General features: G+C 44.3%; 1 protein-coding gene across 7 annotated transcripts in view; it reads left to right on the forward strand.

The window, feature by feature from the left end:
* The first annotated feature begins 3,654 nt into the window (after positions 1–3,654).
* Positions 3,655–15,757, forward strand: part of DAB1 (DAB adaptor protein 1) — a 143,666-nt gene continuing 131,563 nt past the window's right edge. For 2 of the 7 annotated variants that reach the window (XM_063406999.1, XM_063406994.1), the window contains exon 1: positions 3,677–4,032. In XM_063406999.1, coding sequence (XP_063263069.1) covers positions 3,948–4,032 — 85 coding nt within the window. In that variant the 5' untranslated portion in view covers positions 3,677–3,947. Of the gene's footprint in view, positions 4,033–15,757 lie in introns of all 7 variants that reach the window. The other 5 variants (XM_063407000.1, XM_063406998.1, XM_063407001.1 and 2 more) reach the window with 5 other exon arrangements.

Below are 15,757 nucleotides of genomic sequence, written 5' to 3' on the forward strand. Positions count from 1 at the left end.
CTGATATGTCACTGCCAGAAAATAGAGCAGCTTCACATTTTTCATGAAGAGCTACCAAAAATTTTCTTCATAGATCTTTTTTGGTGGGCAAGAGCAGTGTTCAGCAACATATTCTGCTCAGTCACCTGAGGTACCTCTGAGCAAGTATCCCAAGAGATCTTTGGTGGAATAAGAGAGCTGAGTTTCTTTGCATTTGAGAAAACTGAGGATGAAACCAAATCATTATTAATTCTCCTGCTGAATGGTTAAAGGAGCTCACTGTGTGGCTACAGCAGTAAGAGATGGGCTACCATAGTTACTGATAACGCAGCAGATACTATTTTCAGTCAGTGCCTAATTGCCTTAGAGGAACTTATTAAACTGAAATCACCATTGTGTGAGGAACTATTCACGTAGAGGATCTCCAGAGTGATCAGGACGATCCTGCTGTGGGCTACAATATAGATCAGTAAATGTGAAGAGGGGTTTTGTGAGAAGGCTGACATACTGAGAGCTCACTTGGCAAGGGATGGGTCTGCTCGTTGTGCTGTATTTTAGTGAGATGTTGATAGCAGAGATAAGGGCTGACTCTCTTTTCAGATATTGAATGCCCCCTCCAAAAATCCCACCTGAATCCAGCAAAGTGTAACATTGTGTATCTTTCGCTTCCAGATTCCTTCAAAACACCAACAAAAACTCCTCAAACATCCCTGAAAATTTCTCAGTACCATAATTTGGTAGCACTTTACAATGAGCACAGCTTGAGACACATTAATTAGTTTAATGATGATAATGCCCATATTCATCTCAGGGAATGTCCAGTTCTCATTAATGCCACTGGCTGTCACACATCTGCACTGACAACAACCCCACAGGGTTTTTGGCCAGTGGTTTGCCATTTTTGCAGGATGATGCTGGTTTTACAACATGCATTCTGCCTTAGCATTTCATGTGAAAAACACACAGGCTTGCAGCTGGGCAGCACTGATGCTGATTAACGTGCCTGTGAGGTGAAACTGGGAAGTTTTTTGATTACTCTTTTCCTAGGGAGTCAGAAATCTTGACTGTGAATTATCAGCGAATTTGCTGTCAACAATTATCCTGCAAATTATCTCTTATTTGCAGGTAAACATTTTTGCTCTGTGGGGTGCAGTGGTTTACTAGCAACTGCAGTGCTTATTGAAATTGGGTAGTATAACAAATCACTTAGAATCCAGGTCTACAGGTATCAGTGGTGAATATTTTAATGTTGTTTCGAGGCAATTCTTTTAAAAATTTTTACAGTGCTCTTGGTTGTAAGATTGAATTCCTCCTTCTCTCAACTGATGTGTACAGGGACATCCTTCAATAGACTCTGATCATTGTCCTGTTAGTACAAATCCATTTAGGACCTCAGCTCATGCTACTTTCCCTTTAGTTGTTTTAGCAAGTAAGAAGTGACTGAGAGCTGCACAAGTGACTTTTGCAAGAATAGTTGAGAAGTACACTTGTAGGTTTTGATCTCCAGCTCCTCCAGCTGTTCAGTGGAAATTACATTTTTGGCCTACAGACCTCAATATGTAACTCTTAATGGTTTATCACATGATTGGTGATGGCATAGTGCATCATCAGAAAGGAGAGCATAGGAATGATGAGTTTAAATAAGCTTTACAGATAAACACAAATGAAAGCTGTCAGTCTTCACACCAAATTTCTTGCTCCTCTGCTTCTTGATCGTGTTTTTCAGTAGAGGGAAGGGACTGTGACCAAATATATGTTCTCATGTGAGAGTTTGTGTTGCAAAGTTATGGCCTAAAAATATTTTACATTAAACCAGAGCAGATTGCTTATGGCAACTCCTGCATAATGAAGGAACACAATGAAGAACTGCAATGCATATTGCTCTTCAGGTCTGTTCTATTTTCATAGTTGTTTTTTTGTAAAAAGTAGAAAATTGCGTAGTATAATTACAAGTTCATTTGCATTCATATTACAAGCTGTGGGCTAGTAGTCTTTTATATTTAAAAAGTATTATTAGCAAGTGTGACTTGCATCCATACATTTCCAAAATGAATGGGAATGAAGTTTTATACCACTCAAAGTTCCATCTCTACTTAGGCAGCTGCCAGCACCCCTCCTGTAACTCCAGGACCTCAGTGAGGCCAGCAACACAATAAATGCAACTTCATTTTATTGTGCACTGGTCAAAGGGTAAGAGCAGCTCAGTTACTGTTTTCCCAACAACAACAAAAAAATGCCTTTTAGGAACTAAGGATCACCAATATATTATTGGACCTAATATGTATAGACAAACATATGTCCTCAAAGATGCTGTTTACTATTTCCTAATCAAAAAAATTAATTTATTTCTCCTTTAGTTCTTTGTCTTCCTTGATGGTGAAATTCACACCAGCAGGAAATTTTGCTGTGATGAAGTTGACTACTTACCTCTTTTAATTCACATTAGAATAAGTAGGTTCAATTGAGAATCTGACCTTTCATTTCTGTAATAAATTGAAATGAAGAAAACAGGTCTATAGTGAAAAGCTCCACTGCATCAACTACTATAAATGTAGCTTAAAATTTGAATTTTTTATGTTGTAAAGGTTATTACATGACGTTATCTTTTATGCTTAATACCTAACGTGCTGCAGAAAGAATAATTGAGGGAGATTAAACTGATAATATTTGAGAATGTTACCAGATCTGTGCATGTACATTCAATCAATCTGTTCGCCCAGCCTTTCCCTCTGCTCCCTGCTCTGTTAAATGTGTTGCCACATCGGTTCAGCTCTCCCGCCTGTCAGGTGGAGGTAAAATAACCTGTGGACATCTTTGTACCTTGTGAGCATCCCGGTGATCCCTGCCCGGCTGTCAGCAGCAGCTGGGGACCCGCGTGTCCTGCACAGCATCCCGCTCGTCATTCCCCATCAGATCCACTCCTCCGCAATGGTCTGAGCCCTCTTCCCTGTCAGCCGAGGGAATCGTGGCCACTCAGCCCCGGGGGGTGAATCAGATCTGTCTAGAGGCTGCAAAAAGCTTTTCTTTTCGTCATTTACCTCGGTTAGGGAGAGCAGCGCTCTGCTTTTATGCATTGATTGGAGATAATACTGGTGAAATGGCAATAACCTGGCAAATGTACTTCTCTCTGTATGTAAATCCTTTCGGAAAGTGCATGACAGCCTCTGTTTTCTATGGGTCTCCGTTTGTAAAGAAGCTGTTATCACAGAATAAGTTTAATGGGTCGTGAATTTTGTGTTGAAAGGAGAGTCTCTCCATGACTTCTGATCCGCCTGCAACAGACCTATTGGCTCGGCAGCGAGTGCATTACGCTAAATATGCTTCCTCCATTGACTCTGAAGGTAACAGCCCTAAATGCCTCATTAAATTTTCATGGGTGACTGCGAGAAGCCATGAGAAAAGCAGCACTCTGGTGGCGGTGGGGCGGCGGGGCCCCCGGCCCGGCCCCGGCCCCGCGGCCGTGAGGGGGGAGAGCCGCGATGGCGGGGCCGGGGCCGGGCTCCACGGCCACCCCCGCCCCGACCGCCCTCCCTGCGCCCCGGGGAGCCCCCGGGGAGCCCTCGGTGCCGATTCTCCCCCCCGGCCGTGCTTGAGCGCGGTACTGCGGGCGGGGCGGGGGCTCTCCAGCCGCTCCGCTCCGCTCCGCTCGCACACGGGGCTGCCCCGGAGGCGAGGACAGGCTCGGGACGAGCCGCCGCGCCGAGCCCCCCCCGCCCCGAGCGGGGACAGCCCCGCCAGCCCCCTCCTCGCCCGTCCCCCTCTCCCTGCCCAGCTGCACAGCGGCGCTGAGACCCCCAGCCCTGGGAGAGGAGGAGAAGGAGGAGGAGGAGGAGGAGACCGACCCCTCATCAGCAGCGTTCCTCCACCGCACACCTCCCTTTTCCCCTCCCTCTGGCCTCAGCGCCGCGCTGGCGGGGCCGGAGAGGGCAGGCGGCGCGGGAAGGCGGCTCGCCCAGCATGGACGGGCCATGTGCATCCTAAGGAATAACAGCAGCTGCTGCGCCCACGATGGGGAGCAGAGGAATGCGAGGAGGAGAGGGCTCGCTGGGGCAGGTGAGAGAGCCGGTCCCCGCTCCCCTGCGCGGCCGGTCCTGCGGGCGGTGCGGCGGCAGGTGCGGGGTTTGGGGGCTCAGCGGGGTGCGCTGCTCCTCCTGCGAGCCGGGACCCCCTCCCGCAGCAGCACGGCAGGGCGGCTTTCCTCCGAAGGAAGTTTATTTTTACCCGTCCTTCCCCCCCTCCCGCCCGCTCCCGTCCCCCCGAGGCGGGGAAAGGGCTGGAATCCCCTGCGAGTCCCGGGAAGTTGCCGGCGGCGGGGGGAGCGCCATGCGAGGCTGCCCCACATCCAGCCGCGCTCTGGGGCAAAGGGCTCGGGGCGCATTCGCCATCCCCCGCTGCGGGGCAAGTAAAATCAGACCGAGGAGGGGGCCGCGGACGCGATGCGGCTGCGGGATTCCTCCGGCCGCTCCCACCGTGCCGGGGCTCCCTGGGATGCGCCGCTCTCCGGAGCCTTGGCCGCTGCCGCCCCGCAGCTGGAAGCGCCGATCGGCCGCGGTAGTGCCCGCTTCCCCCGGCAAGCGCCCCCCGCTGCCGGGCTGGGAGCCGGCTGAGGGGCCGGGAGCCGGCTGAGGAGCCGGGAGCCGGCTGAGGGGCCGGGAGCCGGCTGAGGAGCTGGGAGCCGGCTGAGGGGCCGGGAGCCGGCTGAGGGGCCGGGAGCCGGCTGAGGGGCTGGGATGCGGCTCGGCTGCGCCGGCGCTGCCCTGCCCGGGAAGGTGCGGCAGGGCCGGGGGACGCCGCGCCGAGGAGCGGCGGGGAAATGGCGCCCGGAGCGGAGCGGAGGGGCCGCCGGACGCGCGGGGAGCGGGGCGAGCTCGCCCTCCGCAGCCGGGGACCCTGTGGGGGCCGCCCGCTGGTCCCCGGCCAGCGGCCCCCGGCCAGCAGCCCCTGGCGCTGGTCAGCGGTGCGCGGTCCAGGGCAGCGGTGCGGAGTGACCGCTCGCGTTAGAGGCGCTGCAGGTTCATGCGCGTCTCCTTCCCAGCCCCTGCTTTAGGGGAAAAGCCGCCAGCCCCCGCATGATCCGAGTGTTTTGGAGTGCTTTCTCCTCGGGGTCGCGCACGGCCACCGAGTCACCAGGGCAGGCAGCCGGGAAGGAAAGTTCAGAGCGCTGCGGTGGGAGCAAGGTGGGCGCAGGAGCTGCTGCCAGGCTGGATCAGGACAGCGGAGACAGAGCCCACAGGGACCAGCAGGACAGGCGTGGAGCTATGAACTCCCCAGAGCCACCTCTTCTTCCTTCGGTGTTTTCCGGGGTGTTTCACATGCTCAGGTTCATGACCGGAACATTTGAAATGCCTCAATGAACGGTGAAGTGCCATACTGGGACCAGTAGTCATAGTAAAGAACAGTAGATAACAAAGCTGGTTCCTGGGCTGGAGAGTCCTGGAGCTCGCAGATGAATGGGAAGTTTTTAATTTCCCAACAAACTTCTCTTTCATTGTACATTTCAAACGGGTTAAGTCAATTTCTAGGTCTTTCCCCGAAGTAGTTTTAAAAGCAAAGTCCTTGGAACTCTTTGCCATTTGTCTACATTCTGAATGCATGTCTGAAGCATTTAATCATGTTTATTGTTTTCAGCCACTCAAACGGAATAAAAATTACTTATCGTTGACGAAGCTTATCTCGCAAGCTGTTTCACAGTATGTTTCCATTGCAAGACACAGCGCTGTGTTAAACCACTGATGACTGTATTGTTTATTGTTCTTTCATTCCCCACCCTCACCCCCCGGAACACCAGTATCAATCTGTTCCTTACTGCTGTACTCAAAAATAATGGAGGAGCAAGTTTTCTCCAGTTTGGTATTTTCACTCGGAGCTGAGATTTATGTCTTTTATATTTGCTCTTAAGCTGTTTTTCATTCAGTGTGCTAAAGGCAGCTGATGTATTAAAAAAGGAAACAAGGCATAAAGCTAAAAGGGACTTTCAAACTCCTGAGCTGAAACTGTGTATGGAATTAATGCTGGATCCACAGCATTATTTGTATGTTTTATCCACATACATGACACCTTCCTGAAGCATAAGGTTCCTTGCCCCTTTGTCATTACCATTTTATGTCAGCTAAAACGCACTACTCACACTGGTCTAGAAATACAGGTTTATTGTTTGGAGTGTTTTGATCTTGGACTGTACCTCATAGGTGATTTTGCTGCACTTTAACAGTATCTCGATGCAGTGATGGAGGACACCATCATCTTTTTTTGTAGGATTACCTTTGGGACCTTAGTGACTGCACACATCAGTGGTTTCATCTTAGGAGGATTGAAATTGATTTTCTTTTTTTTTTTTTCCTTTTTTTTTTTTTATCTCAGCCAGTGAAAGACCCTGTGAGTGTCCTTTGACCCATGGCCTCACATGATGAAGTGAAACCAGTAGTGGAGGATGTAGACTTGAAGTAGCTGCTACTAAAAAGTAGAGGTATAAGAATGAACCCCTTGTCCTGGTGATCAACCTATGTGATTCTTTGGGCAAGGCACAGTGTTTAAAATTTGCAAATAAATTTAAAACATGAGCTTTATGATACTTTTTTTTCATGCTTTTGATGGGTCCTTGCTCAAGCAAAGGAAGACTGACCATTCCCTCTCATCTATAACAGGCCTTTGTCTCTAAAGTATTTTACATGTCAAATTTTTGCAAGGTATTTGTGTTAAATTTAGCAATAGCCAAGCTCAGCAACTAAATACCAGTGAGGTGGGAGAACTTCTATTTTTACAACCCTGTTTGAATTTTAAAGTGATAGCAAATACTAGCAAAGAGGAACACGATTTTCTAGATGTTATAGTTCAAATTAACTTTCCCAGTCAATATTTAGTCAAGGTCTTGATGGTTAAAGTTAACTGTCCAAGTCAATGTTTAGTCAAGGTAATGACTTGGGTTTTATAAACACTACCCAAGCATTCTTGCAGAATTAATCAGAGTTGCTGGATCACAATGCATTTGCTCAGCCAATTACTTAGGAATAAAGCTACGTTATTACTTGGTCTCTCATATGTCCTGTTCTGTTTGGTGTTATTTCAGCAGTGCTTGCCTTCAGCCCTTCTGAGGCTTCATTCTTACAGCAGCAGCTCTGTCTTTAAGGCATTTATTTGCCTGGTGGTTTGGGGAGATGAAGGAAGTCCTGCACTAACCTGTTTTTAAGGGTAGGAAGATGAGGTGTGGAGATGCCAGGTGCTGGCTCCCAGAAGGAAATGCAACATGTAGTGCAAAAGCAACATTTATTTACGTCCAAGGAAGTCTTCAGGAGCCTGTGCTGAGCAGCTCCTTGTGCAGGGCTCAGGAAGAGATGAGCACTTGGGATAAAGCAGTCATTAACAATGTCTGAAAACCATTTTGGTGTCTGGTGATGAAATTGAGAATTGTTGGCATTGGTACTTTCAGTGAAAGATGGAAACACGTTGTGATCTGGGAAAGAACTGGAAATCTTTATTGTGATTCTTCATTTCTTGGCATCCCATTAAATGGGATCTTCATTCTTCTGGGATGGCTCTTCAGTCTCTTAAGCTGACACTAAAATCACAGTCTGAACTTCCATTGTACCAGTGGTTTTTTCTTTCTTTTTTATTTTTTAATTGTACCACTTTCAAATGCATTCCCTGCAATTACATGGGTATTAGAGTAGATATTCATTAGGATTTTACTAATCTGAACCTCAAGTGCTGTTCTGCAAATTTGCCAGCCTTTGTAAGGCAGTGCTTGACTTCATCAGCTGTACTGTTTTATTATGAGTATTTTGATACAGTAGAATGAAAAGCATATATTCTAAACCAAGTAATTAATCAGATTGAAACATTTTCATTTTCATACTTTGATTTGTCACAAAGAGAGCCTGCAGCTCTATATTTTTCCCTTAACACTAGTTTTTGCCCAGTCTAACTGCAGCCAAATGACATTTCATGGTGGTGGTTTAAGAATTTCATCTATGAATTGATCTTCCATTTCTGTTTCAAAGTAGCAGAATTGTCACAACTTAGAGAAGGTGGATAAAGTCAATACTGTGAGCTCCAGGGAGGGTACCTGCATCTGTGTGTTGAATCTTACACCTCTGTCAAACACATTTTAAAGTGCTCCAGGTGTAAGCAGTGTTTCGAATTCTTAACTTTGTTTATTTAAGTGATTCATCCATGTGCACAAATCCTCTGTCAGAAGCCACCAGTGTGAGCCTCACTGGTGACAGTGGTGTCTGTGGTGGATCTCTCTCGAGGTGGTGTCACACTGAAGAACCAGAGCAGAGCAAGACCTGTCAGCTTTTTGTCTCTTAATCAGTATATTGCTTTTTGTGGAGCTGATTCCCTGGGATGACCCGTGTGTGGTGCAGGTGCAGAGGCTGCCGTGTCCCCAGCTGTGGGGGCAGCAGCCCCAGCCCTTCAGACAGCTGCACGTCCTGGCCAGCCCCATCCACAGCGGAGCAGCAGCGTTGCTGAAGGGCTGCCTGTCACATCTTGCTCTGGCTCAGTCCCCTGCTTAGAGATGTGAAGCTGTTGACATGAACTTATGGCCCTTGGAGGCGTGAAGATTTCCTGCAGTTACTTGTGGAATCAGGGAGGGTGATGGCTGTGGGTGAGCTTTGGAAAATGCAGTGTTCCTGAGCAGAAGCCTGCTAGGGGAGCAGGCTCCAGGCACTTTCCAGGCCATGATCCTTTCCACTGTCTACTGAGAGTCATTCCATTACTCTTTGTTTAATGAGGATGCAGAGGTTACTTTTCTTGAGGACATGTTCTCTTTTATATGTCTTTTGTATCTTATGTTTTATATCTTAAGGACAAGAATATTTTCTTAGGTTTTCGATATAGAGAAGAAATTCCTCCCTGTGAGGATGCTGAGGCCTTAGCACAGGGAAAAAGAGAAGCTGTGGCTGCCCCTGGATCCCTGGAAGTGTTCAAGGCCAGCTTGGACAGGGCTTGGAGCAACCTGGGGTAGTGGAAGGTGTCCCTGCCCATGGCAGGGGGTAAAACTGGATAAGCTTTAAGGTCCCTCTCAACTCAGACCATTCTGTGATTTTATGATATGTACCACGTTAAAAAAATAGAGCAGTTGCTGTTTTATTCTGTGTTACATTTTGTATATCTGTGTGTGTGTATATATATATGTATGTATGCAAAGATTCATTACCTTCCCTTTTTACTACATAAAGATTTCTCAGGTCTCCAGGTATTGCCAAGCAGTTATGCTGAGAGATTCCCCACCCCCAAATAATGATTGTTCTTGTGGGCAGAGGAGCATCAGTTTCTTGAGAGTCTTTGCAATTCCCTGAGCCTGAAGGCAAATGAATAGAAATTTAGTGGACCACCTAGTTCTTCACTCAAAATTCTCCAAAGAGGAGTCTGACCTAATTTATATTGTATTGGATCAAATAATCCTATCATGCATGTGTGCTTGCTGTTTTGTTTTCTTTTAGCAGGAATATTGCTTTCTTGCAATTTGCTTTCTTGCAGAAACTTCACATTTAGATGTTAGGCAATGTCCCTGTGGTTTTGGGAGGTGCTTTCCCTCAGTGAGTACTTACTGGAAAATTACATTTAGAGGACACTTGTGAAGAGGAAAACAATCAAGACAGAATACTGAAGCTGCTAGAATTATTCATATCTGAATGTGAATGTACTGTTGGTTAGTACTGAGGGTAATCAAGAGTCAGCTAATACAAAGTCTCCTTATTGTTACTAAAGATGGAGCTGGAATCTCCCCAAAATGCTTTTTTGTAGCAAAATGCAGTATAAATGTCTGTGTCATGATATATCTCTGTGATAGGGATGCTGGTGGGGTTTGATGTGGGTGACTGTAGGGTTGCTGAGGTGTCTGCATGTGCTGAAGCTCACTGGGAGCTGATCAGCATCCAGGCACTGCAGTTGTGACCTCTCAAAGTAATTCCAGATGTTCAAAAACCCTTTTCTGATGTTGCTCTGTAGGGAGTAGCACCCACCAGTGTGTCTGTCCCAGAATACATTCCAGAGCTTGTCAATCCATCTGTCTGTGTCCATGTGTTGGAAAAGAACTGTCTAAACCTCCATACGTTTATTCTGGGGAAGCTTAGGAAAGTTTTGAGTCCGCAGAATTTCAGGATCATACCAACAGTTACCTGAACAATTCTTTGCTCTTGAATTTCTTGAAGAACTTGGATTTCTGGGAATCCAGTTGATGCAATACCCATTTCATAGTTTCCCTTTTACATAAATGTCCTCCACCCTACTGACAGAACAGTTACTTAAAGAACTAAGAGGCATCAATATTGGTTGTTTCTTAACCTAAAGGACTGTAATTTTTTTTTCAATAATTGAAGTAACTGAGTGGAAAATTGTGTGTGGTCTTTCTTTATGCCATTATAAAAAACTTGAATTTCTTTTCCTGGTTACTTGAGATGCAGCTCAATAAACTATGCTAAAACAGCAAAGAAAAAGAGCACTTCAACTTGTTTAACCTTTCCAGGACCTGTCAGTCTGTGCCTGAGACTGGCCAGAACACTTCTATTGGCATGTGCTTTTTGCCAGATTAACATGGATTAGGTCACTTGAATTCTTCCCTCATTGAGTTCCTACCTTTCCTTTAATCCTCTCTCATAGTATCTGTCAGGATTGATGTGGGGAAAGAAAAGCTTTTCCTGTATTTGGGATATTTTAAACAAATTATTAGCATGAAGAATTTGTTTTACCTTTTTTTTTGATTTCTTTGTGTAACTTTTGCAAACCAAATATGTCTTAACCTCTCATGTTTTGCTTGTGGCTGTGGTGGGGTATGAGACTCTGCTTCCTTGATTTTGAGATTAGTGATGATGGGCATGCTGATAACCTGGTGCTGCACAGGATTCCAGGCTTAGGAATTTCCAAGTAGCTACACAGTTTAGCCAAACATTAAAGTAATTAGGAAAAAAAGCAAAATACAGCTAAACTTTAATGTAGCACAGCTGATATTCAGGAAATTGTATTGCTCTTCAGTTCATCAACAGTCAATGCAGCAAATATTCCATTAATATTTCAAGTTTCCCTTTCATTCCTTTATGTAAAAAATACACACTTAATTTAGTTTTATTGTTACTGCCTGTTATGTCAGTTTCCTTCTAATTGTGAGGCTGATTAGCAAATTCAGACATTTAATGGCAAGATTAGATGACCTGTTAGATATTCATGTCTTAAATTTCACAGCTTATCCACAAATACCAAAGGTCTTCCCAGCAGGTGCATTTGCCCCCTGCTTTTTAAACATAATGAAGGTTTTCCCATTCTAGGATTTTAATTTCTATGAATGTGCATACATTTGGAAATGTGTTTGTTGTGCCACAGTAACACTGACAGTGTTGCTTGGAAATGTTGTGGCCCCTGTTTGTGGTTTTAAAACACCTGGCAGTTGTTTGCAGTAAAGACTCCCCTTTTTAATTGCACTATAATTAATACAAAACAAATCAACAGGAAGTGCTACTTCACACAGCGTGTTGGCAGTTAGCTCAAGTTTAAAAACAGTAAAAAAAAACCTCAGTGAGTTAATAAAGATTATTTTATGAATGGGGTTTTTCTTTGCGGCTGCTGAAGTAATCAAATCTCACATTATGGCTTCAGGACAGTTTTCCACCCACCATCCCTGTGTGATAGTTTTTATATATTCTGACCCATTTTTCTTCATTCTGAAAACAAGAGAAATAAAATGTTTGAGAAGTCCTAAAGAGGATAACAAATTGAATTGACCACTTACTGTTCCTGGCACTCAAATTTTATGGTCCTTGCCTCCCTAGTGGTGGAGTGAGCTATTCACCAGCACTGCGTGAGAGTTGCAGCTGATGAAATTTGGTAAAGTTCCTTCAAATCAGAGCCACTACACTGATTTACATCACATGAGGGCTTGTCCCCTGTTGCTATGTTACATTTGTAGCAAATGCTAATTGAATTTGGTGCATGCAGATCCTCAGAGAAAAGTGAGAATTGTTACTGAGTGAATCCCACTGTGCCGGTCTTCAGTTTCTGGCTTCCAGTGCAGGATGCTCCCGGAGAAAACACGAAATCTCTTTATGCTGTCAAACAACACTGGAAAAATAACTCTGCCACAGCCTGAAAACAGGTCTGAGACTTCAGCACTGCTGAGTTTGGCCTTGAAAAAGAACAGCAAGTGATTTTCATAAGGGAGCTCTGTTGCAGCTCTTTATTTTCTTCATGGCGGGACTGTTGGTCCAACAAACCACCTGTATGTGCTCATCCCTTTTGAATGTAGAGTTTCTCCTGTTACATTCTTGCATAATTGTTCTGTTGGAGTCTCGGATGAGGCAAAGAGATGGCAGAGGGAGGATTCCCCAGGGGATGCTTCTGTGCCTCACCAGTCCTTGGAGAAGCAGCTGAGTTTGTTAACTTAGACACGATGCCCAGTCCTGACAGCTGAAATTTGGGTGAGAAGGATCCTTTTCTCAGTCACTGGACTCGAGCTGCTTTTTTTTCCCAGGGAGCAGAAATCCAGGGGAGCAGATCATGCGCATCAAGCTTCAAAACATTGCTCAGGCTGTGTGGAGAAGTAACTCCGTTCTTTATTGCAAAGATCATCTCTAGTTCAGAGAACAGACTGCAGGTGACCCGTACACACTGTGGGTGGCTGATTCTGCTAATCAGTGTTTTTAGATGGAGCTTTTTGGTGGAGATGGGAAGAAGGACAGTGCCAAGAAGGGAATTAGTACAGGTAGAGTCATTTCTCTCGTGCATCTGGGAACACAGGAATAAATTTTCCTGATGAATAGGGTGTTGATTTTCTTCTTTGTGGCTGAAGGTGTGTACCTAATTTGCAATGCAGCCAATGAGTAAAGCAGGTATAACACCAATTTTAGTGTCTGTATTGGATTACCTGTAAGACTTTTTTTCATTCTGCTGGACTAGGATTATCTTGTGATTATTAATTAATTTATTAAGGAATGTGTTTTGAGGTTGAATGATAGTGAATATATCTTATTTTCATAGGTGTGCATATATTTTCATGAGAACAGCTGACACTGGATTTTTCCAAGACAATCTAAAGTTTGATTTGTTACAAGAATCACGCATCCAGAAACCACCAGAAATTGTGCTGGTTCAGTGTATGTCTGGTTTCTTCTCCAAAAAAGTGTTCTGGAGATCAGTGAAGGTTCACTGCTGTGTATTCAAACAATACTGGAAAAAAACAAAAGAACCGAAACAAGGATGTCTGGAGGATTCCTCCCCACTTGAGGCATGAACATTGCAGCTCTTAGGTGAAAATTTTCAACTTAAGGCAGAGTTATAATCAGCAGGAATAGAAGCACTTCATGATAACTCTGTAGTTTTAGCATTAATACAACATGAAAAAGTTCAGCCTAGAGTTCCAGGAGATGGTTGAAGAGGTTTGGTGACTGCTGGCACACTTCTGTTGGGCTGCATCTTTATCATTCCAGGACCACTGCCTGAGATAAAATGCAGACATGACAACATCTTGTGTATTAATCTTGCTGAGTCCTAATTGTTCCAGCAATTGCTTCCTGTAAGAAGTTGGCCACACTGGGCACCTTGGGGAGAGCAGAGTGCTAAATAGAATGAATTGTGTATTCAGATGTACTTTAGCTTGTACTTTACTTGCAAAAATAGGAGAAAATCTTGTCTGCCTGTCTTGAAAGTAGAGGGGATAATGTCTGAAGGAACAGTTCCAATGCTTGACAATTAATAATAGCACTTTGAAAAAAAGCTTTTAGCAGAAGGCGAGCACATAGGTTACAGAGTAGTACAGAGAACAATGTAATTTTTGTGCTAATATGTTGAGATCAAATAACTCATTAATAGGAGAATAATTTATAAGGATGATGCAAGTAGGAGAGTAAAGTTCTTCTAAATATTAATCTACTGCATATATTATTTATTGTTGTAATAAAAGGTTGAGGAGTAGACAAGGAGACTGAAAAGCCTTGCAACTTCTAGTAGAGTTCACTTCACAAAGTGCTTTTTTAAAGGAAATTTCCTTTAAATGATCAATGCTGGCATAGCCTTTTAGTAAGGTAGTGGTAATAACTTGTAAAGTTTCTAAATGCATCTCTGTGCAGCAATGTGAGAGGGAAACTTCTGAACCAAGGTTCTCTTCTGCGAGCTGAACAATGCCAAGTCCCTCAGCCTTTCCTGCCAGCAGAGCTGCTCCATCCCTCTCATCACCCTACAATGGGAAAAGCAGCTCAGGGAAGAGTCAGGGTGCAGAAAAAAGCTGCTATTACAGGTGCAATGTCTTACTACCCACAGCCTCCTTTTTATCTACTGAATAATTTTATATTAAACAGCAACTTGTGAAACAGTCTAAGGATGTGTTAGTAAACTGGAGTGGGATACATTTTAATTGTTGGGTTTTTTCAAAGGTTTTTCATCTGCTGGCCCAATTCTTCAGGAGTGTGAGTAGATGATTAGGTCATGTATTCTATTTATGAACACTCTTTGTAATAAAAGCCACACTTGCTTCTGTCATTCAAAAACCTGACATGACTCTGAGTCCCCCCTGTGATAATTCTGACTGATCACTGAGGCTTTTAAGGCACTAATACCACCTGTAGAACAATTTTTAGCATGTGACAGAAATGTACCTTGCTTATTTTGGAGAAGTGGAGCTCACACACGTTCACAAAGATTTGTAAAACAGCTCTTTGTAAATTTTTGCAGTGACTGGAAGTCAGACTGCGTGTAATGGGGAATTCAGCCTTCTTTGTATGTTGTGAAAGCTTTTCCTTGTGTTTCTTGTGTGATGTTCTGGCACCTGTTGATGTTTGAGAGATTATTGCCACTTTTCAGTGCATAGTATTGGGTAGAAAATGGCTTTATGATGTTTTTCCTGGAGTTAGTCAGAGATGCTGTTCATGGCATTAGATAATCCTCCTATATTATTGTTGATATCTGTGTAGGAATGTGTTGTGCTTAATGTAAATAAAATGTTGCCTGCCTTTAGTTTTTAGCTGTGGTAAGCCAGGTGTTTTTGAGCTCTGGTTTAGTGCTTTGCACTGCTGTTGTAGCTTTAAATCTCACAGGAATTCTGTCCCCCAGGGAACCACTTTTCCTCATGCCCAAGTGAGCAGTAAAAAAGCTTTTGCCCTGCACAGAAATATGTAAGTTCTGCACATGTTTTCAACTTCAGGGTCTTCATCTCTGTTGGACATAGGTAGAAAATATAGCACTACTTTCTGAAATGGCCATCAGAGCTTCCTAATGAGACACTTGGATTTTTTTCCTCCTTTGACAGAATTAAATGTTACCTATTAACCATAATGCTTAAATTGATGAAGTGTAAAACTAGTGAAATGGGTTACAGGGAAAGGAAGTGAAAATATTATGAACCATATGCCCTAATTTATGTCTTCTTAGAAAATTCATCTAATGAAATTAAGTATTTGGAATAATTCAGCGTATGATATTCAACAAGAAGTACAGCAGTAATGGTAGGATGATCTTTTAATGTCGTGAGGAAGATACAGCTCCTTTTGTGGGGAGGATCATCAAATCCTGTTCTGTAGAGATCCGTGTGCATCATCAAGGCCAGGTTTTCTTTTCTTGTGGACCTACACTATTCTGAGTGGCTGTGACAGCAGCTTCTGCTGTGTTCTTTGGGACTTTAAATAGAGGCAAATGAGATGCCAGCTCCTTGTGTGAGTTCTTAATCCCAATTTTCCTGGTCCCTCTCCTTTCCTCGTGGCTCCTCTCTCATAGATGATTGTCTCCATCCACTCTTCCCTTGAAGCTGTTTTTACATCTTGACTCCCAGGCTGAACCTCCCAAGTCCTCCATTATT

This window comes from Prinia subflava, chromosome 10, assembly GCF_021018805.1.
Source record: "Prinia subflava isolate CZ2003 ecotype Zambia chromosome 10, Cam_Psub_1.2, whole genome shotgun sequence".
In the NCBI taxonomy this organism is placed as follows: domain Eukaryota; kingdom Metazoa; phylum Chordata; class Aves; order Passeriformes; family Cisticolidae; genus Prinia; species Prinia subflava.